This window comes from Copadichromis virginalis, linkage group LG4, assembly GCF_057382275.1.
Source record: "Copadichromis virginalis isolate Kocher_CV1m ecotype Utaka linkage group LG4, C_Virginalis_male_GT1.1, whole genome shotgun sequence".
NCBI lineage: Eukaryota > Metazoa > Chordata > Actinopteri > Cichliformes > Cichlidae > Copadichromis > Copadichromis virginalis.
Window position 1 is genome coordinate 29,734,809 of NC_140621.1, and position 27,791 is coordinate 29,762,599.

The 27,791-nt window shown below is 43.8% G+C and overlaps 1 protein-coding gene across 3 annotated transcripts in view; it reads left to right on the forward strand.

The window, feature by feature from the left end:
* The window catches only part of arhgap23a (Rho GTPase activating protein 23a), a 68,066-nt gene continuing 40,275 nt past the window's right edge, over nt 1-27,791 (forward strand). The window contains exon 1 of one of the 3 annotated variants that reach the window (XM_085454816.1): nt 1-391. In XM_085454816.1, the coding sequence (XP_085310942.1) occupies nt 383-391 (9 nt within the window). In that variant the 5' untranslated portion in view covers nt 1-382. Of the gene's footprint in view, nt 392-13,499; nt 13,677-27,791 lie in introns of those variants that run through there. The other 2 variants (XM_085454813.1, XM_085454807.1) reach the window with 2 other exon arrangements.

Sequence of the window (27,791 nt, forward strand, 5' to 3'; positions counted from 1 at the left end):
AGAGAACGAAAGCGGAGAGCGGGAGTCTCTTCCTTCTGTGTGGCCATCAAGCAGAGAGGCGAGAATTGGACGTGCACACTGTTTCCCCTCTAGCTGTCACCCAGAGCGGCAGGGGAAGAAGAGGAAACAGAGACAAGGACAAAAGATGAGTGTCTAGCTGGATGTTTCAGGCTGTCACACTCAGAGACAGAGTTATGCCTGTGTGGAGAGGCGAAGCAGCAGCAGCAGCGCTCGGCTGCCAGGCTGCCTCGCCTGTGTGACGAGAGCAGGACTGCATTTCTGCTGGGAATACTAAACCAGGAAAAGAAAAGAGAGAAGACAGGCAGCCGGTGATCTTGTGCCATGACTGGGAAGAGGAGGAGGGAGGAGACTCGTTGAAATCATGGACCAGGTGAGGATGGAGATGAGGAGGTGGGGAGGAAGTGAAGGGGAAGTGAAGGGGAACACCACCTTTAATGTGCTCCACATATCCACACCTCTCTGACACAAAGCACGCAGCGCAGACGCAGCAGCGGCTCCTGGTTTATTCATAACGTGCATCACAACTGTTTTCATTCCCTCGAGGCAAAAACCAACTGCACAGCATGCTGCCGAACCCACGGTGTGTGTTTTCTGATTCACCCCCGGCGAGCTGGTTTTCACTCTGAGTGGGTGGGGAGGGGGGGGGAGAGGCCGGGCCGGCAAAGGTGTCGCCACCGGCAAGTGGCAGGCCTCTGGAGAGATGACACAGTTCAAAACATCACCGGCTCATATCTTAGGTGAACACTTTGGAGATGAGCAACAGAACAGAATGAAAACAGGGGTGTGGCTGATTTTTACAGGATAACATGTCGTGAAGCGAGTGGCACCTTCACCTAGAGTCAGACAGGAAGGAGTAAGGGGATGGGATGTCGTGCAACAGTGTTCACATCCAGAGCGTTACTGATAGAGACCGAGGCAAGCCGAAATATTGTGTACTCATGTCACAGCCTTTGCAATAGGTCTCATCGCCTGCGCCACATGTGCAGCGCTGTAACTTGATGCATGTCGAATGTCCCTCTCTTGCGCCCTAAACAGACAGTGTTTGTGACTGCTTTGGTGTATTTTATGACCTGTTTCTCAGAGCTCTGTTTGCAGGCTGATTGCTGCAGCTGTCTTTTGGTGTTGTCTCCACGGTGGAGGCGAGCAGCTGCTGGTAGTTTAGCAAAATGATGGATGGTTTAGAGGAGCAGAGACAAGAAGCAACACCAATCAAGTCTCCCTCCCTCTCGCATCTCCCCTCCATTGCCCTCAAATGTGTCTCCTGCTCATTGATTACCTCATCCCCCGTGTCCACCCTCCCCCTGTCTCACTCTGTTGCTTTGCGTCCTCTATGCTCCTGAGAGGGGATCTGGTGTGAGCATCAGGTTTGCGATGAAGAAGAGGAGGGATTACGGAGTAAATAGGTGACACACCCAAAGCCCAGCCCTTGCCTCGGGGTTAATTATTCATGCTGTCCATGGGTGGGGGCGTGCCTGTCCTGTATGTGTCTGCCTGCTCAGGTTGGGGTGATGTTAGCCCCCTTGGTACAGCAGGGATGATGTCATGACTGCTGCTAGCCAGACAGTCAGAGTGTCTTTGTTATTGTGGGTGGAGATATACTTAGAGGCAGGGGTATAAGCTAGCAACCCAAGCAGCAAACTTCAAGTAGTAACAGAGAGCTCACGATGTGTTTGGAGGACCTAAAAATGTCACGTATGACTTATTAACCAAGTCTTACACACACATTCTCATGAAAAGTATCAGTTCACCTTTGCAACAACAATGACAAAAAAAGAGAATGGTGTCACTTACTGTGCAGTATAGATCACAGGAAACAAAAACTATTTATAAGACTCCGCAGTGCTGTGAAATGCTGACACGGCGTGGCCTTGGTGCAGTGCTAAAGCTGGGTCAGTGTCATTTTAATAGATGGACTATATTGTGATGTAATGTATGATTATACAGTAGCACTTTCCTGTTCACATGACTGTGAAGCATTATCTGTTGTTTTTTGTTTCCTGGGTGTGTTTACAGTAAAGCAGCCGCGAGATGGTTCTTGGTACACAGTCTAAGTCTGAGAAACGTTTAGAGATACAGTGAGAGTTGGAAGCCTCAGCATGCACTAATATCACCGTGTGGATGCAAAAGAGGCATGCGGGCTTTACTGCAGTCATCGAAAGGCTTGCAAAGTTTACACGGCATCGTCACACGCTTTTGTCCTTCTTTCTGTTTGTAGCTGTCTATTGAAGGACACGCATGTACATTCGCAGTGATAAGGAGGGCAGAGGCTCAGTGAGGGACAGGAAAAAGGCTTGTGAGATAAAGCGCCTGTGAGAGAGAATCCAGGGCAGCAGCGGGACACCTCTTACTCTCAGAGTCCGTCTGCGATGCATTCTTCTGTGTCCGAGTGTTGCCACGATCCTCATCCTCACTGCACTCTCTGGTTTTATAGGCTTATAAATGTTCTTAGTTCAGAGCGCCTCCTTCCATGAGGATGATTAAACTATTAGACTAACTGCAAATCAGCGTGGGTCATTAGTGCTTTGTGATCAATAGTCATTAAGGGAGACATGGGCAGGGCTTGTGGTGACTGCTGGCGTGCGAACTCGAAGGCCGGAGATGGAGTTGCATGACCGCATCCATCACGCAGAACCACATCACTCTTTCTACTGTAACATCCTTGGACTCCACTGGAGTAAATTTGCAGGATTCACAGTTTAAAGTAAACCTTATTTATTTTATATTAGGCCTTGGTGCACTCCCCCACACTTCTTCCACTCTAAAACAAGTTGTTTCAGCTCGTCTCCTTTTACGCCAACTCTCTTCTGATTGTCTGCATCTTGCAAACTAACTCTTGGTGCAGCAGGCGGTCTTAGTCGTGTGCCTGACAGGGCTATATTAAGGATACCCACTATCTTTTTATTATCATTCAAATCCAAGAGATGAACCCCCCCCCCCAAAAAAAAAAAAAAAATTATACTTTTGGCTCACCGGCACTACTTGCACATATGTTGAACTTATTATGTGAAACTTAATATGAGCAACCACAACTGCAGCTGTTTGTGTATGACAGAAAATAAGGCAGAGCATGATAGATACATTTAAAAGTGTGTCACTACATCAGAGGGAATCCCTGATACAACTGGATGAGGCACATTCATGTGGACAGGGGTGACGCTGTTGTGTTTGTGCTGCTGTCTGAGTACAGCTCCCTGGAGGCTCAGTAAAGGAGGCTGGGCGACATGTGTAACTTTAGTGTGTATATGTGTGCATATATATATCTATGTGTGTGTGTGTGTGTAAGTTCCTGTGGCTGTCAGCCAGAGTTATCTGGCAAATTGCTTTGTCTGTTTCCCATAGATGTGACTGAAATGGAATGCAGTCAGAATTAGCTCAGGGCAAAGCAGCCACGGAGGGAGATATTTTATGAGAGTGAAAGTGTGTGTGCCTGTGTGTGTGCGTGTTAGTGAAGAAAGGGTCTTATTAGGTTACAAATGAGATAGTGAGAGAGAATGTAAAAGACAAATGTGTGAGAGGAATGGATAAAGAAAAAGAAGGAGTGTGTGTGTGTGTGTGCTTCATGGTAGAACAGGTGGTCTAATCTGATGTCCCACCCATGGCACCCCGAGGCCTCCTGTCTACAGCCCTTCAGTCTTTGCACTCTGAAGAATTTCTCACCGCGGGGCAGCAAACAGTGAGAGACTGTTAAAGATAAACTTTGAATGTGCGCTTGCATCCAAGCTGAAATGGAACAGTCACCAGACGTGATATTAAAACCACGGCCACAAAAACAGCTCTGCCCTACCCTGACCTATCAGAGCAAGGAGTCGGGACCTCTGTCTGGCGGCAGATCCTCTTATGGATGCTTGTTATAGCTGGTTATGTTTTCTGTGTGTTGAAGTAGTGTGAAAGACCCAGAATTTGTCAGCAGCGTTTTTGCATTCTGCTAAGATAATTAACGCTATTCATTCATACAGTCATTCAGTGTTTATATTGATATTTTTACCCATGTTTAGAGCTTCTCTGGTCTCAGTATGAGTTCTGTAACACTGAGTGGAGGGGAGTTACAATGACATATATCCACACTGCTGTAGGAAAGCAGAGTTCACAGAGGTACATAGTTCCTTGCAGACATTTATGGTACAAATGGCTGTCACCATATTATGCACAGTCTCTGCAGCAGCAAGTAGGCTCTAGTACTACTACATGCTTATCAGTGTAATACTTTTCATGCAGGCTTCCATTTCATGTAAAATCAACCAAATCTATAAAAGGAAAAAATTAAACTAGAACCTCTCAGAACCTGTAGTCAGCTTCATTAGTTATATGTGGAGCAGCACAATGGTCTGCTCTCATTGTTAGCTCTGCAAAAGACTGGCAGCCAGCTGGATTAGGATCCACCCCCTGCCTACCCATGACCCTGAATTGGATAAGTGATTAAGAAAATCAATTGATGGGTGGGTGGCTGTAGTATATTTATCAAAGCTATGAAAAACATTGCTGTCATAGTAAAAGAAGCTCTATAGACTGAAGTCAGAAGAGACAAACAGAAGGTGTTTTATCATTTCCAGCATTTTCAATCTCTTGTAAATTTTTATGTTCAGAAGCCGGCCATCAAACCCATTTTAAATCAACATTAAGCGTCACCATCCGAAGCTTAAATTTGGATTTTTTTCCAGCATGATTTTTTCTATAACTTTCCTTTGAGCCTGAATATGATGAAATGTGTGCATAATAGCATACTGTTAGCCTTTTTCCTTTAGGCATCCAACATCTTGGAAGAAGTGTGAGCTTTTGACCCACCTCTGTGTCTATACTGAGAGATGTAGCTCAGTAATTTTATCATAACATGAAGGTAACATTTCGCACAATTTGATTAAATATACAAAAGAAATTAACTTGTTCTGAGGGAGTCTAGATTTTTCAAAGAGAAAATTTTAGATCTGTATCTATTCTCTAGGCTCTATTTTTCCACAGAAATCCTTTCAACTCATTTTTAAGACATTTAAAATGCAGAAATGCATTTAAACATATTGTAAATATCATGTTCATGTCAGGTATAAAGAGCTGTTTGTGCATGTGGAGTATCTTAGCACAGGGCTCATGTTCTTAATTCAGTTGAATTTTTAAGGCTGGAGATAACCAACTGTTCGAGGCCAGCAGGCAAACAACGCACAGATTGTCCCGTGAAAGAAAGTAGGACACCCATCTCCAGCAAGTAAACATCTCCCGCTCAGCTTAGGACCTCAACCTCAATGCACTTAAGTGGCAAGCAATGAATGCAGATGGCAGAAGCGGAGGGGGGGGCGTTCTCCCGCAGGGGTCAAAGGTTAGCCAGTGTGGCTAAAGCCCTTCCTGTCAGCAGCACTTTGCATCAGTCCAGCCAGGGAACGGCAGGATGATGACACGGGACGAGAGCAGCTGAGCAGGGATAAACCAGCCAAAACAGAGGAATGAGGTTTATCGGTTGCATTGGGAGACCGTCCAATTAGGAAGCCATTTGAGTCCAATTTAACCTAATGGGCCTGTTTGGCGTGCTCAGTTATCAGTTTGACATGTTTTCGACTCCCTATCTATTCCCACTCCTGCTCTGTCATCCTTGAGTCTCAGAGCAGCTGACTTCAGTGGTTGAGGTGCTGCACGAGTATGTCAGTCTGTAATGAACAGCTGCTGTTTCATTACTTTGATCATCTAACAAGCTAAATGGATGCTCTAAAGTTACTGGGCGCCACGGCAGCATATCAGTAATGACCTGAGCTTCATGACCCGCTGACCTCTTGGCCTATTCTCCTTTGTACTGTCCAACTTTTCCTTCATTCACCGCAATGACCCGACTCTATCACATCATGAGTTCAGACTCAGATTTTGTGGCTCTCATGTCCAGAATAAACTGTTCCCTTCCCCGTTTCTCACATGGCCACATATTTCTTTCCATTTTTAGGGCTCATTAAAATCCTTGTCATCACTTTAAATCACATGAAACCCCATAGATGGGAATAAAATGAAAAACTCATCTGAGATACATGCAAGGACCTAATTTTGTTTTTATTCTCCACCCTCATACTGTATCTCACCATCTCTTGTAGGTATGGAGCCCCCTTGTGGCATCCAGATGCCACTGTGGCTCAGTTTCTATCTTTCAGGGTTGGGAGCGAGGATTATCTATTTAGGGAAATCTCTGTGGTGAGCAGCAAAGGAACAGATGGTTATCCTTTTACAGAATCCAACCTAGAATAAGACGATGTTTGCTTATTTTGTTATTAACAATGATGATGGTGCACATTTACATTAATTCCACGAGCAAAGTATATAATCCTCTCTGTCTTGGCCATTAAACACTGCAGGAAAAAAGCGTCACATCTCAGTTTGTTATAAAAAGCACTGCCCTCATTCTCAGATTTATGGTTAATACTTGTAGATCAACATCTTTATTAGTGATCTGTGTTTTGGAAAACAGCGCTGACTTTCCTTTTGAATTCAAAGATTTTACAAGTGAGCAAATCCACTCCTTTTATCTCAGTCTATGACTTTAGTTCAGAAACGTGACAAAAGCATTTAACACATGTGATCCAACTGTTTTAAGCACTTATAGATGTTTATATTAAAAAAGTGGTGACCTCTCTGAAGGTTAGAAATCTGTCAAAACGTTTCTCTTGTGCGGTCTCACGTCTCCTCCGAAATGAGAACACCCTCCTTTAAGGCCATGTCTAGACAAACTTATCTCTGAGTTTTAAGGCCAGAGAAATGCTGGGATTAGGGTATGATCCCTTCAAGCGTACGGGATTATTCAGTTTACTGTATATACTGCAAGAGGTGTGGCTTTATGTGCACCACAAAGCAGATCTGTCATGGCCGTAAGGTCCTTGAGACGATTTTTCTTGCTGCTTCAGAAAGTCTGATGATGTTTATGTTGTAGATTATAAGTTATGAAGACCTTGGGGGTGCTTGATTATTCTGAACTGAGTTATTTATGGTAAAACTTGCTCCATCTTTTTGTAATAAGTGCTTCTGTGAAGGCAGAGGATTAACTTCAAAGACTCAGATCCAAAGACAAAACACACTTTAATCCCCTAAATGTTTTAGGAGAAGGAAATAGTCGTCCTAAGATGCCCAAAATACTAAAGTCTAAGGATGTGACCATGTGACGTTAAGTTACAGGACTTTTTTTAAAGGTATGAAAATAAGGAACAAACATTTGCCTCTGGATCTGGAGCTTATGTCATTCTATTAATATACGAGTTATTTCTGGATCCTACTGATTCATCGGTAACCAGCAGAGAAATCTGATGCAAACATGTTGAATGATATTGCACTCACTGATTCCCGAATGTGACTGGAAAACATATCTCATCGTCCGAGCTCATTGCCATTGTTTTCCCTCATGCCACAGGAAGTGATATGAGAGAGAGGAAAAAGATCTGTGAAAGGTAAAGAGGCAGCAGACACATTCAGCCAGCAGGAAGGAAACTCCGTGCTCTGCTACTGGAACCATGAGTGTCTGTTTATTTTATTTCTCTGTCTCTCAGAAGAGATTTAAGGGAAAAGAAAAGGTTGTCCTTTTGAAGAATGTGTGCCAAGCATTTATAGTAACAGTGGCCATTTATAGAAATAGTGGAAACCCCTGGAAGCTATTTCAGCCCTTGTTGTTTTTTGTATTTGTCTGGAACTTTGAGGAATAAATTGATGGGGAGACACACTGGCGATCTCAGGATGCTAATTCTCCACTCATGTGTACTGACACTAACACCTGAACATCGATTAGTCTTCTTGTTAGACTCTGGGCATTTCCTTCTCTTTGTTCCTTTATCTCAAACACTCCCGCATGGCTGTTCTTATCAGCTGTCTCCATGTTAAGGCCTGCTTCTGTATCAAAAAGAAAACTCCAAGAAGTTGAGGCCCAGCAGTTCATGAGTGGAGATGAGATAATGTATAAGCTTGTACAGGAAGATGGGACTTAAACTCTCTTTACAAAAGGCTTATATGCATAAAAACCCATAAACCTCTATCTTTGATACAAAGGGTTCTTTTTGCAGTGGAAACTGGATCGTGCACTATAGGATATGGCGTATCAGCATGTCCAGTGTAAACCCCAGGCTAGCAGTAGTGTGTGGCTTGCATGTGTGTGTGTGTCTGCAATGAGTCACTCTCTCCATCCTACACCCAGCTCAATGTCTGCTCCAGCAACAAAAGCTCTGAGCCTAACCTGTCTCTACCTTTGCAGATTGGGTGCCCACAGGCCTTTAGTTGTTTATAGAGGAATGAGCGAGGCAGCTGCAAGAGTGAGTGGGGATTACAGTGAAATGTAGAGATGGGTGAGGGAGGCCTACAGGTCAATAGAGAAACAAGGAAAAGAGTATATGCTATGTTATAATATCAAGGAGGTTCGTTACTGACCATAGCTACAAAAAACAAAACAATGAGCTTTCAGTGTGCCAAGCTGTTGTTCCCTCTGCTCTTGGTGTAAACCTAAAGCTTTCTGGGCATTACCTGACAGAGGGGCATCAAACGAACTGGTAATTCAACAGTCGTGACTACGCTCCATCCCTAGCACCTAGTTCCCAAAATACCTGTGATGTTACCTACTTGGTCCGTCTAATAGTGAATTCAAATTGAGCAGGTTAATAGTGAGAACAAGTGTGAAGCAGACTATCTTCTGATGTGAGGAAGGGCAACAATGTTTCTCCCAGAGTTGAAGTTCATTTGGGAAAACGGCTGTTTATTATTTTTCGACAAGCACAGTGCAGAATGACAGGAAATGAGCAGAGAAAAGGGAATAGCTTGCAACTTTTGGGAACTGAAATATGACCACTGCACAATCTTAGTCTATATATGCTTATCCATATTAATAAAAACATTACTAACACTTTCCCTGTTAACCTTCCTGTAAACCCCGTTACCACTTACAAATGACGTCACATTCATCCGTGTCAATCTCTTTAAGCATGCAGAAATAAATGGAAACCAATTGCTGCAAAATGGCTACAAAATCCAAAAGCACAAATGAAAGGTCTGCATCATTTTGTAAATGAAGCTCTTAGAAATCAGTGTAGCGTGAATAGAAAGCATCTTCTGAATGGGGTTCAGTCGCTTGGCACAGCATCAAGCGATTACAAAAGCTGTGGCAAAGGCTGCAATTCAGGCTCGGTGTTTAACTACTTTTATTTATGTAGCGGTATGCGGTACAGTTACAGTCCCTCTCTGTCCGTTTAAGCTGCCTGGTCAGCTGTTTCCTCCTCTCGTGCCAGTTGTCCGGCCAGACAAAGAGGACTCCTCTGTCATGCGGGGGTGGGGGCGGGGGGGTGGGGGTCATGGCTCTGGTTGGAATCCATGGGGTCATCGCTCTCCCTCTCAAACTTCCCATAACACCCTTCAAAGGAGTGCCACGGGAGCTTTTATGTCTCAGAGTGAGACATACAGCAGAATTGCTTTCATAACTACATCTTACTCACACATACATAAATATTTCAACCTGTCTCTTTCTCATCTTTGACACCCACGTTGCAATCACACGCTCACATATGTTCAGATGTGCTTAGCAATGAGCAGCTGAGAGAATTACTACAGCGCAAGCATATGGGAGGTCAATTTTTAGGTCATGTTTCACGCTATCAAACCGAGAACATGTTAATCAGCCTTTTATTACATTTGAAACAAGGATTTAAAGATGGTTACTCTTTATAATAGATTTGAAAGCGAGTGGGAGATAGTGTACCTTGGCAGGATTTCCACAATGTTTCCTTTTGGCTCTTAGCAGTAGGAAAACCCTCCAAGTACCATCATTAAATGCAACAGTATCAAGGAGACGGATATAGAGCGACTCTGTAGAAGCTTAAGGAGAACGATGTTGAGAAGTTCTGGCAACTAGACTCCTCAGACATGAAGTAAGCGTGTGCAGAGGGCGTTACGGACATTTACTGAGAGGCTGGGCACAGTAACTTAGGGGAAGTGAAGTGAAATAGAGGAGATATGAAAGAATTAGGAGATAGAAGCCTTGGGCGTGAGGACTGGGCGGGGTTAGCTTGGAATAAATGGAGTGATAACAATGAATAGTAGCATCCTAGTGCACAAGCTGTGCGAGGTGGCCTAGAATGGTATGAGGAATGCCCACCCACCATTCCATCCATCCGTCCTGCCGCCTTTACAGCCTCAGCCAGGCAGCGTTGGGCCAGCGGAGGGAGGCGGGAGTCGAGGGGTGGGGGAGCGGTCGAGCGAGCAAATAGGATGATGGTTGTTTATGGGTTGGTCCCACAAGGCGTCGGGCTGTGTGCGCGATTATGTAACGGCTGAGGAGAGGCTCTGGATGCTCTCTGCTCATCCCCAGCTGACCCTCGAGGGAAAGAGATTGGGGAGGGAGGGGTGTCGCCTCACATCACAGTCACAGATCGGGGCTTACTCAGTCAGTCGTGGGGGACATACCCAGCGCCTGAGGATGTGTGTCAGTGAGTAAGCCCGACTCAGGGATGTGTTAGCCGTCAAGTGCAGGAGAAAAAAACGCTTTCTTCTGCCTGCACTTACTACTCCTTCCTGTCCTTCAACAACAACCTTTTATAGCCACCTGCTCAGATATAACACACAGCCCCTCAAGTACACAAATCTTTCTCTCCCCCTCCCTCCCTTGCTGCACCTCTTTACTCTCAGCCTACCAGCAGCCATCAATAATAGAAAGCCCATTTTGCTTGCCTGACAGGGAAATTAATGTGTTGCGTGACTGTGGATCTGCATGCAATATGGGATAAGATGTGGACAAGCCCCAACTCAGGAGGGGTCTCCAACATAGGATCGCTCTTCCCACAGAAGAATGTCACGGCAAAGACTGATTTATGCCTCCGATTGCTTGAATTAAAAACATACTGACCGCAGAAAGAGGCTGCAGAGTTAGATCCTGATCCCAGGTCAGAGTTAAGATATAAAGTGTCCAGCTGCACATCCCTCACACTCCATGAAACCCCCCTTTTCCCACACCAGAAACCAAGCTTTGTGAACCAGACCGTCTGCACCATTACCCTTCTTACTCTCGGAGACCATCTGCCCTTCTCTCCCACCTTAAGACGGGGATACTCCAGCTAAGTCTCTTGCTCCGCCATGGTGGATTTACGGACAATCTGATATTCACTGAAACTACTCTGACCGCTGTAGATGTGTAACCTGGGGGTGGATTTAGGACACATATGGTAATTGTCTGTGTCAAATGAGGGATGAGTGAAGGTCATAGCTCTGGCTTTCGAAGAGTGTCCCCTGTAAGCTTTTGGCAGGGATTGTGTGTCTCCAGGCAGGCTTGAAGCAGAGGTTGGAGTCCATGAATGGAGACTGAGCAGACATGCAGAGATGAAAGCTGAATTGGCAGCTGTGGCTCTTGGCGTGGGAAGACTCCCGTAAGCAGCTTTTTCCCCACTATGATTCCAGTTGGTTTCTTCACAGGCAAGGAGGTTTTGAAGTGGCTCCCTGATACTCATACCCCTTCAGAGTAATAGCAGCCACATGGGTCCGCCCCCCCCCCCCCCACCCCTAGCTTTGAGTCATCACAGCAGCCAAAGACCCCAATCTCAACAATTTTATCTTCTTTTTAAAAAATTGTATTTATTTTTTATCCATAGCTCGTGCTGAAGTTTTTATTTGCACTTTATATGATGCCATGGAGCATATGTAGTTACACTGTATCCTCCTGGCGGCAGACTACACTTCCTTTTGTACTTATGAGTAAACTTCCTCTGACTACATCTATTGATTCACATGAACTGCATCCAAAAATACAAATCTCAACACTTTTCCGAGAATACACAGACTGCTCTGGGTGGGAAAAGAATTAGAACAGCTATCAATGAATTATCCTTTCAGGCTTTCTTTAGCCTTTTTTTCTGTCATATCCACATTCCCGAGATTCTTGCTACTCCTGAAATTATACCTAATGCATTGTTTTCCCAACCCTGTGGTTAATTTTACAGTAAATACTCATTGGGAGGTTGCTTTTCTGTGTGATCTATGATGATTAGGCAGCTAACTATTTGTTTAAGCAAAATGCCAGAAACTGACTCACTCATTTCTTTATCTAAATCTGAATATTTGCTGTTTAATTGAGCTCTGTTGAATAAAGTGAGTATTTTGTGGGTTTGAACACATCACCTTGGGTTACAGAGGTGATTTGGTTCCCTTATGACAACATTCACAGTACAATTTAATCAATAAGACGTAATTTTGAGTCAGACAAATACTTGTAGTGCCTACTGTAGTTTACGTTTTAGACATTTTAAGGGACACACTGTGTCAGACTGTGATATTGTTGACATTTCATAGGTTCAGCAAAGAAATAGGACGTTTATATTGTATGTTTTGTTTTTATACTTCATAGGTCAGCGATAAGTGGTTTAACAAACAACAACAAATTCCTCAGTTACAAGGAGTGGACTGAAAGTGACTGAAATGGCAGCTGGAAAGCCAAAAGGAAAACTTGAAAGCCTGGAGAACTGTTGTTCAAGGCCACTGTAAAAGTTACAAGAAGGTCTGGCTCCTCGAAAGCAAAATATAAAGCAATGTGTAATAACTATACATTTACAGTCACTTTCCAGATTATAGGAGTGCGTTTAAATTTAAGTCCATCTTTATACAGTGAATTGAATATTTAGTAGGACATAAAACTTTTTAAAATAGCACCACATCAAAATGATGGAGCATAAAAGTGTTGCATATAAGAATACAACACTGGTTAGATCTAGTTTGTCAGGTTTCACTTTTAATTTCACCGATAATTATTGTGACACAGTGACTTTTATACGCGCTGCTTTTGCATTTTCACAGTACTCGAATTCAGTTTCTAAGGTACTCCGATCAGAGCTGTGTTGGGTGTGCTTTTGGCTTGGAGCCCTCCTCTCGTTCAGCGCACAGCCAGAGGGAGCCCGCATGCTTCGCGTCTGCAGGGCGGAGCGCACAGATTTATCCAACGCACCCTCATTTAATTTGACTCTCTCCGTGTGAAGTTTAGAACTCTAAAACAGCTCACTTCCGGTGCAGATAGCAACCATAAAAGCTTAAAAACGGCTTTAAATCGACTAGATACCTTCTCTCAAACTCATCCACGTTTAGAGCATTTCTATTGATGGCAAGTCCAAAATTGCCCCCCCCCCCCCCCCAGCGAATAAAAATAGACTGTTAAATCTTACGATAAATGACTACAGCACTAATGTTTATCTACAGCTTCCAGAAATATTTTTCTTTTGGAAGTTGTTTCTTTGAATTTGGGAATTTGGACACATTCCTCTCTCCAGCTTTACTTTGAAGGCGGAGTCTCTTGGCTTCCTGTGCACCCCCTCTTTGTATTTTGATGCCGCTACAGTCAGTTTCCAGGCAGGGCGAGTTCGCAGGGACTTAGATATGTACAACTGATGCGGTCTGCCGGAAGAAGAAGGAGAAGAAAAGGAGGAGGAGGCGGAGGGGCAGCGCACCGGACTGCCCCAAACAACGGGAAAAGACTTGGGAGTTGTTTTTTTCCTTCTAGGAGGAAGGAAGCTGGAAAAGTGTCGAATATATAAGTTTGTGTTTGGAGCATTGTTACCCTCAGAGCTCCCCGTCTGCCTGTGCGGCAACAAATCTGCCTCTCCTCGTTGCAGCCAAACAGTTTCTGCTGTCCAATGAATGGAGTTGCTTTTTGCCTTGTTGGAATACCTCCCTACTCTGAGAACCACGTAAGTACGCCGAGCTGACAGTGTGGTCCTGCTCCTTACTTGTCGTTAGAGGTATTGATACTTGGACATATTGCGCTGTGGAGCGGTGCGCGCTCGGGCCGGTCAGAGAGCGTGATTTCCTAAGAGGATTAACTGTAGTTTACATAGCCACTGTGTACACACACACTCACAGTCATACTGTACAGAAATAAGTGTTTGATCAGAGTTTTTCTGCAGCTTTTGCGTCGCTGCTGTGGACGCAAGTGGTGCGCAAAGAAATGAATTTAATCAGCCGCTTTACGAAAGCGAACGTCCCATTTTACGCCCGGGTGGGTTCAGTCTTTTGTCCGCGTCTGGACTGCATCGGGACGCGGAGGAGCTGTCAGTCCAGACGGGACGTCCCAAATGGGGATGGTGCGTCACTCCTCCACTAGTATCGAGCTTCTCCTCATAAATCAAACATATTAATCACGCGGATTTGGCTGCATGGGGAGTCTTAATTGATTTAGCTCCATCAGGGGATGCTACCTTTAATCAAAACTGGTGGTCTGCTGCTTTTAATCTGTTACAAATAAGCTGTAAAGTGGTGGGAGATGACTGCTGACACACGAAGTGGTGGTGTAACAGTAAATGAGAAGATGGAAAGGTGTGACTTGGTCTCAATAAGCATCACAAGATACCGCGGCCACCATCACTCACTTACAGCAGCTGTTTTAAGCCTGCAGAGATATACATGCAATGGTAAGTTGTTGTTTTTTTCTCCTGAGCAATGCTCTGGATGTCTGTTGGTGTGGCTCTGGAGCTGTGCATTGAAGCACTCATAGTGAAGTCATGATGTGAGAGGAGAGGTCTGCTTGCATGTGTGTGTCTGCTCAGATTTAACCTCTGAGGGTCCTTATCTTCTTGTGTGATATGGCTCCACCGTGAAAATGCAGGACTAGCAGATATTTCCTGTTCTTTGGTAAATTGCATTCATCTTTGTGTTTGACAGGGTGACGAGGTTATGTTTGCCAGTATCTCTGCTGTGTGTTGCAATATTGCTCTGAAATCATCAACCTCCGCTGTCACTCAGCGGAGGTTGTCACACAGCTTGCTAAGTACACGAGGCTCCGAGCCCTCTCAGCAGTACCTCATCCCTGCTGTTCTGCCCCGGTGCTGGAGTTGTACAGATCCCCTCAGCTGTACTGGACACTGAAAGACAAGAGTTCACGTTTAAAGAGCTACAGGATCCACATTAGGTGGCACAAGTCAGAAGACTGCAGTTCATGTTCTGTTTGGTTGGTTTGTGTTTTGCACTTTGTGTTGCTATTTATGTTAACTTCCACTCAGCAGTTAGATTCAGACACCAAAAACTACTTGGTTTAGTTTAGAAAAAAAATGTTATTTGGGTTGAAAAGCTGACATTAACCTTGTATGTTGAAAAATGACAGTGTCTTTAAATATTATTTATTTATTTCTATGGATGAATTCGGAGCGAAAAACCTGTCTTACTATTTCCTAAACCCAGTGATCCCAGACCAAACTCCCATGGCACCAAGTGTGCATGCATTTTTAAAGCCGGCTCAATGCGGACTACAGATTAATATAAGAAAAACAACTTGTGCATTCCTGATCTACACAGCTGCGTTCGGTTTACTGGCCGGGTGTTGTGTGTGTCTGCTCAGAATTAACCTCTGAGGGTCCTTATCTCCCTGAAATAGCAGATATTTGCTTTTGTTCTTTGGTAAATTTCATTCATCTTTGTGTGTGTTTGACAGGGTGACGAGTAGAGCTGGGCGATATATCGAGTTTTTAAAAAATATCGATATATTTTTATACGAGATATAAGATGTGACCATATCCTTTATATCGATATAGTCTATGTTACGTTATAATTATACTTGCGGAGCCGCAAGTTTGCCTTTCTTTCGTCCACTTTCGTCTTTACGCAACGTTACTCGGCCTCGCCTCTCCTTCACTGAACACAACTCCCCCTCCTCCCCCATCGCTTCACCTGCAGGAAGCGACAAGATGGACACGGCAAATCTCCGTTAACGAGTTACTGCGCATCGCCCCGTGCGTGGGGCTGGACGGCGTCAACGTGTTAGCTAGCTAACCACGCTAACGAGCTAACCACGCTAACGCCATGCAGCCCAGAGGTGCTGCACGGACTAAAATCCTTTCATTTTCTCAAAAGTTGACAGCGCGCCTTATGTATGAATTCTGGTTGTGCTTGATGGCCGCGAACCGATTTTATGTGGAACACGGCGCTCAGCAATCTGTCAAAAAAAGTTTTAGTACGACTTTGGTAAGCTACGGAGCTGCACCGCTTGATGGATTGTCGGAGCATTACGGCTGAGCCTCGCGGAGTGATACGTACTGTGCTTCAACGTAATATTACCTTACTGTGTATAAGGACCATAAATGGCACCTGTTAAGAGACGTGGTTATGAAGCGGATTACAAACTCCAGGCTGTCAGTCACGCAGTACAAGTTGGGAACAGAGCAGCTGTGAAATCTGTCTTTGTTATTGTGCTCGTCTTTTAGTTTACATTTTGACTGCACATTTGTGAGCTTTTTGTTATGCACAAAAACAACATTGTTTTCTTTTATTTATGGAGCATTATTATTTAATAAATGCTCATAATTTATTTTTGAGTAAATTTTATGTACATCTGCTCTATGTTAATAAAAGTGCCTGTGTGACATCTGGGACACAGCTTTGACTAAGAACTCTCTTTTTGTTCTTACTTTATGGCTTTAAAAAAAGATATATCGAGATATATATCTTATATCGCCATCCAGCTAAAAAATATCGAGATATGAATTTTGGGTCATATCGCCCAGCCCTAGTGACGAGGTTACCTTTGCCAGTATCTCTGCCGTGTGTTGCAATATTGCTCTGAAGGAATCAACCTCCGCAGTCACTCCGCGGCGCGCTCAGTCTTGCTGTAATTAGGAATTTGTCTGTTTTTATAGCTCGGCTCTACATTTTTTCCCTCCTCTCTGTTCTTGCAGAGTTTATCACCTCCAGCAAAGAGCAACACTTCCTCTTGTGTGGTCGCACATTGATTGAGCCTCTGCTGTTTTATGTCACTGCAACAGAGCTGCGAAAGCCCCTTCAGACCCACTGAATTCACTTTTATCTGTTATGTAGTATCACAGTAAAACATGAAACACTTTGATGCCGTGCGTGTTCCCACATAAAACTGTAATTGAAATGAACAGGAACTCATAAAATTCAAAGGGTTTGATATCCCTCAGAAAGACTGCCTTAGCTGTCTCTTGTTGCAGAGGCTTCTGTGCTGAGTTCAGCTCATCTCATTTCAGTCCCTGATCTGTTCTAAACCCTGTGCTTCAGCCAACACCCTGCTCTTCTTTTTAGCAGTGTTTTTTTATTTATTTTTTTATGCGATGGTGCAGGAAATGAGTCGCATACATCCATCAGCACAGATGGAAATGATCGGGATTGTTCTCCTCTCTTGCCCGAGTATTGGCAAGCGCACAATTGAACATTATTCCTTAGCGAGATGCAGGATGACACTAGAATCTAATAAAATGTCTAATTTGTCAAAATGAGGCGCAAAGTGAATCAGGCTTTGTGTGTTCCTCCAACATTCGAGCACAGAGAAGAGGAAGGGTGGAAAGTGTCTGTGTGATGAGAGCAGTTATGATGTTGTCCAGTGGGACTGGTTTAATGTTGTTAGCAGTTCTGCTCTAATGTAGCAGTGCAGCGTTTGCGGGTGAGATCGATACCGGCAGCGGAGAGCAGGGAGGGGGAAGAGCGCAGGATGAGCGGCACTCCTGATGTCTAATGCTGCATTGTGCCACGTGATGCTGGAATATATTGATGATGGGAAACATGAGAGCACTTTTATGAAAATCTTGCCTTGAGCTGGTCGATGTTAAAGCTCACGTTTGTCCCTGCGGCACGCCTGTGTTTGTTCACTGATACACTGCAGACTAACGCAGCATCACCCTGTAGCTGTTATTATGTGCAAATCCTTCAGTTCTCTCTACTGATCTGGAGACAGTTATCACACTGAGGTCCAGTCTCAGAAGTTGCTCATTGCCTCAGAGAAAACCTCTTCTGGCAGAGGCAGTGGATCACAGGACAACCACCTCAGAGAGGCTGCAGACCTCAGACCACAGAACAGTCTGCAGGTCCAGGATCAGCTCCTGGTCAAGGCAACCTTAACTGAAAGCATCTGTAAGAGGCTGCAGAGGAAAGCATTTCAGTGATCATTAGCAGATGGCCTCACCACGTAGTAGGCACATCGCAGAGCAGATGCTGCAGTGCTGACTATTTTACAGATTTTCAAAACGGTTAGGCTTTCTTGGACTTCTTTTTTTATTTTACAAAATATGCATTTTCCAAAAAACGTTTTGCTTTCATTCACTGCTCTGTACTGTTAAAGTAAACGTTGGTTCACTTTACCGTCAAACAGGTGGTAAGTGTCACCGCCACCATGAAGCAGAGTCACATCTGTAGGTGAATCTGCTAACAGGACCTTCAAGTTTTAATATCCACATTTGGATCCGAAGTATTCGTACTGAGGGAGTGATAGGATGACATTATCGTATCGATATTTGTACTTTTAGTCATTTGGTTACATTGTTTCATTTTGAGGATGGTAAAACAAAAATGTTTAGGATCAGCTGCAATGTACTAATACTACAACTCATAGGCTAATACGACGTATAAGCTGTGAATATTTCTTTATTACACCATATATTGCAATTAAATTGTTTAATATAGCGATTCAATTGTTAACAGTGGAGTCAAAAGATAAGCCAAGTCAGGAAACTGTACAAAAAAAGCCCCAAAATGCATTAATCTCTCATTAAAGCTGTTCCACGATTGTTGTGCACCTTTTGTTTTTGTTATTCCAGCCACGAAAGTAATTCCTTTGCTTGTATTGTGCATTGCATTATGGGACAGGATTGTCCACAGAATCAAACAGAATCAAGCAGTACCCAAAATATCGGCGAAGCTACACAGAGCACACTGTAAAGTAAAGTTTGTGTTTTCTCTGTGTTATTGCAGGATGTGTTGTTGAGATTTGGTGCTGTATTAAAAAAAGAAAATCACTTAAATTGAATGGACCATCCTACATCAGTCAGTTCGTACCTCACACCTCCTCCCCTCCGCCGTCACCCCTGCTGCATTCCTCTAACCCAGAGACAACAGCTGCACCGCTGCTCTCACACCTCACATCCACAGTTATTAACCCTGTGAGTCTGTGTGTGTGTTGACACATGTTAATGACACTCAGACACAGTCAAGCACACAGGTGTTCGCAAAATTAGCCACTCCTGCTTGTTTACATCCTACTTAAAGGGTCAGAGTTACACCTAAAACTCATAATCTGTGCGCAGGTGCATGAAACGTACACACAACAGACACGCACAGATGCTTTTTGGCATTGAGGCCAGTCTGAAAACTAGCTCTGGGAGAGTTTTAATTTGGCCTTCTCCCCCATGTGTGCATGAGGAAGTCCTTGATGTTGTACAAACATGGGCCAGCCGGTATAAAGGTAGGCGAAGGACATCAGTCATCATTGACCTTGTTTGCTGTGGTACAAGGGGAGCAGCTGTTGCAGCTCTGCAAAGCAGGCGTGTTTCTGCTACTAATGGCTCCTTATTGATCTTCCTGTAGGTAGTCAGCCAGTCTGCATTTCTCTCTGCCACGGTTAAGCATCAGTAATTGGTTTAGTTTTGTTTTTAAAAATTTTACATTTGTATCTGTTTATTATGCAGTGGATGAAAGGTGAGGACTTTTATAGGGTGTGCATGATGCTCTGTGCACATGTGCAACATGTTCTCATCCCAGGATGCAGATACTGCTGTTCTGTCCCGGTGCTATGGGAGTTGTAGAGATCCACAAGATCTCTTGCTGCAGAGCCTCAGCAGCACTGGACAGTGAGGGATAAGAGTTCATTTTTAAAGAACTACAGGATAGCACAAGTCATAAGTCTGCAGATCACTTCCTGTTTGTGTTTTGTGCTTTGTTATTGGGCTTTCACTCGCTATTTATGTTCAGTTTCACTCAGCGGGTAGGTTTAGACGCCCAAAACTACTTGGTTAAGTTTAATGGAAGTGGAACTCAAGTTTGTATATAAACCATCATAATCAAATAACTTGATATTTGTGCTTCCTGGGAGGCATTGCTGTTCTCTGAAACTGGCCAAAGAATTAAGAGAATTTCTAATTATTTACACACTGGTGAGACGCTCTGCTGGGTGAAAAGTGACGGATCTCATACCTACCTAGCCCTTCTCTTGCAGGGCACGCTCGGCCTGTGTTGTGCCTCAACTGGGAGATTTTCCTGTGGCGTCTGACTGGCAGGCGGTGGGAGGTTTGGTGTAAAACAAAGCCTCTCTCTCAGAAACAGATGAGAGCTAATTAGATTCAGCCTGTCGATGGTCTGGCATGCGTGAGTACCTCTTTGTATTTGTGCCTACAAAGACGCTGTGTTGGTGTGTGTCTCGAAGTGTTGTTTCTGCAAAGGAAAATATGAGGCTGTTGTACAGCACATTACATTGCATGAGGGGTTTATTGTTGACATATTGAAGAATGAAGAGCACGCCAGGTCTTGTTTGGAAATGCAGACTTGACTCTGTCTGTATCTGCTTGCAGGATCAGTCTGAAGGCAGCAGCTCAGGGTGAGGTTTGACTCAGGGTCAAGGTTCAGAGGTTAGGGGCCCCACTCGTCACACACTTGGCCCCCAGTAAAGAGGCTAAAGAGGCAGGCGGGAACGCCTGTCACTGTGTGCAGCAGGGGGGCACAAGGGTTAACCAAGGGCTCCTGTGTGACTGATTTACATTCACATCATCTGATCCTGCATGTTGTTTCGTCTCGGTGTCGACTGTGCACAGTTCTACTTTTCTTGCACATGTTCTGTTTTTGCAAAGAGAGAGCTGTCTTAAGAGCGAGTGTGTGTTTGCAGAACACTATATGGAGCGATGCATCTTGCTCTCATCAGCTGTGCACTTCTTTTTTTTTTTTTTTTTTCTTTTTGCAAACAGCGGGGATTGCACTGGAATGTGAGAGAGACTAGGGTGGAGGAAGGGTAAAGAAAAAGGGAAGATAACAAAATCGGGAGAATCCTTATGAGTCATGTGAGGGGAAGCACTGAAAAGTAAAGAAATAGGAAAGAAAAAGAGGTTGTTCCTCCATAACTTCCATATAACCACCCAACTTCTCCCTCTCATCATATAATATGCACCATTTGCACTGATTGCATAAGTGGATGCATAACGAGCCCATTAAAATCCTTTTAGTTTCAACCAACCAGGCTGATTAGAAAACATCAGAAATTGTGTTTATTTTTGTTTCAGTGTGTCTTCATGATATGAATCTCCAATTACACGTGATGGCTGAAGAGCGCTAACGTAACTTTCTTTTTCGGTGTGATGCGAAATGTTAAAGCATCCAAAGAAGAAAAAGAAGAAGAGTTGTGTTTGCTTATTAATGAGATGATGTTTGCTCACTGTATTTAACTTCTCAGAAATGCTGCTCTGTTGTTTATACTGTAAATGACAGCCGGCCAGGTACCGTCCATCAAAGCTGCAGTTGTGAGTTGATGAACTGTGAATTGCAGGTCACACACACGGTAGATCGCTGTTTTTTTTCATTGGAGGTTGAGCGCTGACTCACTAACCTCTATCTCTGTTTCCCAAACATCCCAGGCCGCAGTGCTGCAGTGTGCATGCACGCGCAACAACAACAGCAACGGTGTGTTTCGTGCTATTTGTAAGCGGTCTCAGATGGGAAGGCTGTTTTGACAGTCTGGTGAAATCATGGGACAGAGATTATCAGGAGGCTAATGAGCTAAGGATGCTGGGAAAAGATAAAGCGCTGTGGTTTTCCTGATGCCTGGTGGTTGAGCACAACATCGTCTCTGTTTACATATTCACTTAGATTCTCTCATTGGATAATCCTAGTCATACGATTTATTTGGTTTGCTGGTTTTGTGTGTAACATTACTCTGAGATGTTGTCTCACTTTGTTATTGTGCAGCTTTAAATCAGTAGCTTGATGCTGCTTGTATTCGGGTTTCAACACTTAACAAGAAACTACAGTCAGAAGAGAAAAAAACATCCTTGCTAAAAAAAAATATCCAAGTTTTAGCTTCAAATTTTGACATCCATCCATCCTTTTTTCCACTTATCCACTTCAGGGTGATGGTTTTGGGTTGTGGGGAGCCTGGAGCCTATCCCAGCTGCTATAGGTAAGAGGTGGGGTACATCCTAGACAGGCTGCCAATCTGTCAAAGAAAGCTGGGACAACTAAGGCTAATCGAAAAGCAGCAAATTTCAACCTACACCTCCCAAAATATTCATATTCTCTTAAATATCATTAGATATGCTAAAAGTATTGTAAAGAAAGAATCAGCTGATTCTGATGGGTGACCAGCTGTTACAGACCCTTATTTACAAGGAGGTCACTACAGTTTGTACCTTCTTGTTTGATTTGGGAAAGTTTTTATCCCAGATGCCCGTCCTAATTTAACATTGAGGGGTTTGTGTATCCTTGTCTGGTGGAAGTGTAAACTACTACACTATGGAGTTTGCAAACTTAAAAAATTTGGGTCCCTTATTTTTCTTTCTTTTAAATTTAGAGCAAAGAAACCCATATTTAATCCAGATATATGGATTTGATTTGAAAGTGAAATCAAGCTAAGGAATGTGGCTCAGGAATGTGAGACACAAAAGCTTAAAAGCTTAAAATCAAAGGCGCCAAACTAAAGGTGAAATCAAAAATGATTACCAGATATGGACTAAAATTTTGAGAAAGCATGAGCATAAGAAGAGTAGAGCACAACATTTAGTTTGCTGGGATATGGTCACCTCTGCGACTCCCTGATAACTGCCGCCGCTAGGGAAAAATTTGTATTAACAACTGGTGAAAGAATGTTTGCAGATAAATTGGCATTTTCCATGCAAACGACAGGTAACTTTGGCAGTCTTTTTGCAACCAAAGCAATGGCAAGGAGGTTTTCCAGACTGTATATCTCTTTGTGACCTATTTCACATAGCATCAGCCAACAACCACTCACCAGCTGAGCAGGAAATAGACATTTTTCCCTAGCAACCTGGGGTTAAAAGGGGGTCGCTGATCAGTCTCTAGGCTGATGTGAAGCCTTACTTGCTCAGGCAAATACACAGCAGTTGTGTTCTGTTGGCTGAAGGTTTGCATGAATTCAGATGTACTCAAACTCAACTCTAACTCTGCACACATTGAGCTTCATTATTCTCACTCGTATCTCTTCCGGCTTCCTTCTCTTCTCTACTCTTTGTTGGTCTTTTTCCCTCTCTGTGTGTGACTGTGTGTGTCACAGTTCTTATTAATAGAGTAGTACTTTTTTCTTCTTCTCTGGCTTCTTCCGAATTTGAAGCTTTCTTGTTTTTTCATTTCCTTGTGAATCGCTCGTTGCTTTGATCCCCTCTCTGCTTCCTTCTTTGGGCATCTCCTTTCAGGATACTCTGCTGCCGCCACTGCTTTCAATTCTGTCTGTATGTGCCGTCTGTGAGCAGAATGTCATCCTTAAAGCAGCGGGTATTCACATGTAGGTTTTTGCCATGAAGGGTTTGTTTTTGTACAGTTCTTGTATATCCAACCCCCCCACCCACCCACCGCCCTGAGTTTACAGAGTGAAAACTAACAGTCCAGTGTGTTTCTGTTAACTTTCCTCTTCACTATAAGCAATGGCAACGTGTCTTTAATCTGAATAACAGAGTGAAAACATATGCGAGTGTATGATTCCTGTGTTAACAGTTGGAGGCCTCTCCAGGCGTCCCATTAGCTAAGCAAAATAAGAATACAAGCGCGAGCCTAATTTCCTTCAGGTGGCAAATTTGACCTTCTTTTCTGAGGTGATAGAAGTCATGAGGCTACAAAAGGACAGTTTATTTCTGCAGGGTGAACAGTCTCTGGGTTGCATTAAAAGGCTGCTAATACAGAGTGACAGAGGTTAAAGATGCAGACATAGCATCATCAGCTTGGCATATGGATCTCATCGTTGCTCGGCGCGCTCAAAAGGGCAGTGCCTTTGGGATCTGCTCGAATATTAGGACTAAACAGGGTTTTACATCACAGTCAACAGGAAGGAGCAGATGAAGTGATAGCGTGGGACGATCGCCCTGTATTCGAAACATGCCAGTCAGTATCTGCAGAGCATCTCTGCTCTGCTGGGGAATGCTGAAGAGAAGAGATGGTTTGCAAAAGCCCCTTTGGATTTAATCTGAGGATCGCCAGGTTTATCTCAAAGTGAGAACAGAAGCTGAAGTTACTGCCAGAAAAATCACGCCTAGCAAGTTTCGCTTGACCTCTGCATCACATGCGTTTGGCTGTGCTTCAGATTTGACTAGATTGAAAAAGGGAAGAATTGATGTGTCTGCCTCCAAACTCCTTTAAACTGTAGTAATTGATTACGTGCAGTTGCTATCTTTTGCCCGGTGGCATCATGCGTACACTGTTAAAGAGAGACTTTGCGAGCCCGTGGAGAGTCATGTGAATCACAACACTGATCTTAATTTGAGATGGTCTATGTGAAATATTGGAAAATCTTACTGAACTTTTAGACAGTGGGAATTTGTCCAGCTGGGTTAAGAGCTGCATCAGTGTACTCGTGCATCTGCAAAAGCAGTCTTTAAAACTATTTTCACATCCCCAAATACCCAGACGTAACCCACAGATTCCCAGGTGATCAGATTCCATCTGTGAGACCCAAACATAAGAAAAGCTTTCATTAACTTAAACTATTCTTCACTACTCTGAGAGCTCCCTAAATGGCTACTCTACACCCCAGACTCAGCTTTGAGAATTGCTGGATTGTACAGTCCTGTGTGAACTTAGTGATGGAGACTTCCTCGGCGTGGTGTGAGCGGTGGTGCATGGCAGGAATGTAAGAACCAGATGACCACAAATGGAAACTCCAGGGCTGATGGAGGCAGTCAAGCAGGCCATCTCGCTAGCTCTAATAAACACTCTGACTCCTTTCTGCAGTCGTCTTTCTCTTTCTTTTTTAACTGCCTCGCTCAGTTTCCCAACCTGGCTTAGCATCGCCTCCACCACGCCCCACATGTTGGACCGCCGCCTGGTTTTTGTCCCCCCTAGGGCTGAAGCTTAAGTTCAGCTTCAGCCAAGGAGAACAGCAACGTCATCTCCGAGTCCCAAAGTTATAATTTTCATCTGTTAATTATACAGAAGCAGAGATGAGCTAAATATATACATGTGGGTCTGAAGAGGGAAGCAACCGAGAAGAGGGGGCTCAAAGTACGGCCGCGCTTCTTCCAAACGCGGGCGAGGGGGGTGGAGAGAGTCAAAAGGCCTGCTGGAGCCCTGTGGTTTTCTGTTGCTGAGGCCTGCTTCTGAAAACAACCAGGAAAGAAAGAGAAGAAAAGGGAAAAAGGGGAAAAAGAAGGGAGGGGTAGCAAGGGAGGGCATCTTACTGCAGTGGAGCTCCGACGTGACGCTATGATTGCTCCCAGCGGTTGTGGTCAGTACAGTGGAGCGGTGAGGGGTGGGGAATACAGTGCAAGGAGCAAAGTTAGCTCTCTGCCAGATGTCGTCATAGATCCCGTCAGTATCAGAAGACTCGTTATACGGTACAGCTGGGAATTTACCTGATAAAACCCAGCCGTCGCCTCATAGTGGCTTTCAGAAGCAGCAGGATGTGGCTGTTGTTTCGGTCCTCTTTGTTTCATGTTCTTTGGCTAAGCGTGAGGGGATGGGACATGACTAAAAACACCGTGGAAAGAGAGCAGATCTTTAGCAGGAACCAGTGTGTTTTGATTTAAGCGTTCTTGGTGACTGCTCGGCCGTCACACATCTTTCATGCATCAAAAGGTGGAACGTTTTCAGACTTCCAGATTTCAGACATGTCTGAAAAGAGAGGAAGGATCTAGCATTCACACCTGGCTCTTTAAAATGAGCCAAGTGGTTTTACAGTCTGAGAGTCTTAAAGTTCAGACCTATAGTAACTATTAAGGTCAAACATAGGCAACTTGATAGTATTCATGGCAACTTTGAGCTGTAATTATCATCTATTTAACATGCCATTCCCTCTCACCCTTCACTAAAAATAAGCGGACACAAAAAGTTAAACTGTTAATGCATGCATGAAATATCCAGTAAGAGACGAAGCTTCTTCTTCATTTTAGTTCCTTTTTATTATCGAAGTGACCTGAACATAAAACATGCAGTCGACTAGAGGAGCCACTTCTCGTTAATTAGGTTAAAGTGGAGCACCGTCTCTCCACTTAGTGTATGTCATAGTGTGTGTGTGTGTGTGTTTTGCCTGTATGCGTCATCGCTCTTTATCACATGCACAAATAGAAACCATCTTTTCCTTCATACATCCAGGTTTGATCCCATGCAATATGGCCTGCGGGTCTCTCCTTGCTATGAAAAATTTATAGCCACGAGAGACCCACCCATTAAATTTGAGAAGTATAAATGCGACACTATCAGATGTTGAAACTTTTTGAATTTGCTTCCAGAAAGCCCGTCCAACAAAGTTCAGACGGGGAGAGCAAAAGCCTGCAAAGATTGTGTCATGTTAAAACAAAACACCGGCCAACAACATGAAGAAGATCATCCCAGTGGAGCTGAGGACGTTACATGTAATTGGAGGAGAAGTTCATCACTGTGGAAGACTTAAGAGGCATTCACACAACTATATATGGGGATTAAATAAAGATTCAGATAATCTGAATCTTGTAAACTGCCTGTGGATGGTTTTGATATTCAGGCTGTTTACAGGAAAATCATTTTATAGATCCAGGAGCATTTTTGAAAACCATGTCAATGAATAGTTGGTTCTTTTATCGTAAGCGATGCAATTCAAACACACTCAGAAACAGTGACACTTACTGTGTGCCTGAGATTATTTTTAGGGGTTTTCATGGCTTACTTGCACATCTGTGAAGGCAGCATTAATGCTGAATGATACATACATGCTGCAATTCCGCCAGCATGCTTTTCAAGACAATACCAAGATATTGTCCATGTGCTCAGTTTGCCTGCCTGCAACCCAAACCTGTTACTCATTAGCAGAATTTGACGACTTATTTAAAAAATCTATACCAGAGGAGTCCCCAAACTCTTGAGTATTTATTTGCTTTAAAGAGTACACCTCTCTTCCCAAGCAATCCCAGAATTCTGTTAAAAGAAGAGGTGATGTGCATGTTTTTGGAACGCGAGTTGGAAAACAGGGCAAAAATCCATAGGATAGATTATTCTCAACACTCACTTACACATCTCTTAGTGTGTTTAATCATTTGTCAGCAGACTGTCTGTTAATGGATTCATTTCTTAGCCTTTAATTAGCTTGATTGAGCAAAGAAGTGACATTTTTGTGGTTTAGCCTCCAGCCGTGCAGTCTGGACTGTCGTCGTTTATGTGCTGCGTTATTTAAATGAAACAATAGAGGAGGTATTTAGAGTGCGTCTCTGCGTAAATACGCGCCTGCGCCGCCGCTGTCTGAGCCCAGATGTTTAAATCGTCCTCTCCTGTCTCCTCTCCATCTGCTCTCTTCAACTTCCTGACTCTTGCTTCTGCTTTAGATCACTCTCTGTCCTCATTTTTTATTCCCTCCAAGTTTCCCCCCCTTTACCCCGGTGTTCGCTCTCCAACATCTGTCAAAGCCCCCACCCTTTCGTGTTCTGCTTCCTGCTCTGTATCGGGCATTTTTGTCCACGTAGATGCTTTGTAGGCCGGCGGGCTGACTCATGTATCCCAGCGTTCCCTTGTGGCAGAAGTAGCACAATAGGCACATTTTTTGTGTTATAATTTCCAAAAAATGGGTTATATGAATGAATCATATAAATTGAATTAATGAATCAATTCTTGTGAAAAGGAGCAGATTGTCACATTTGGGAAGCTGGAGTCCTAGTCCACCTAGTTAAATGATTTAAGAAGTTATTATCAGTGCTAAATGATTACCTGTGATTTAGGTCCCTAATTGAGATTGTGTTGTTACTATCAACTTATCTGATGTGTTAAGCCAGCCGAATGATTGTTGATTAACACTGCAGTAAAAGAGTGACATGCTATAACACTGAAAGCCAAAGATTCACTGGTTTGGCAGGTTTTGTAAGACTTCCGTTATGATACACCACAGCTTCAGATTTCACGCTGTTGGGCATCAA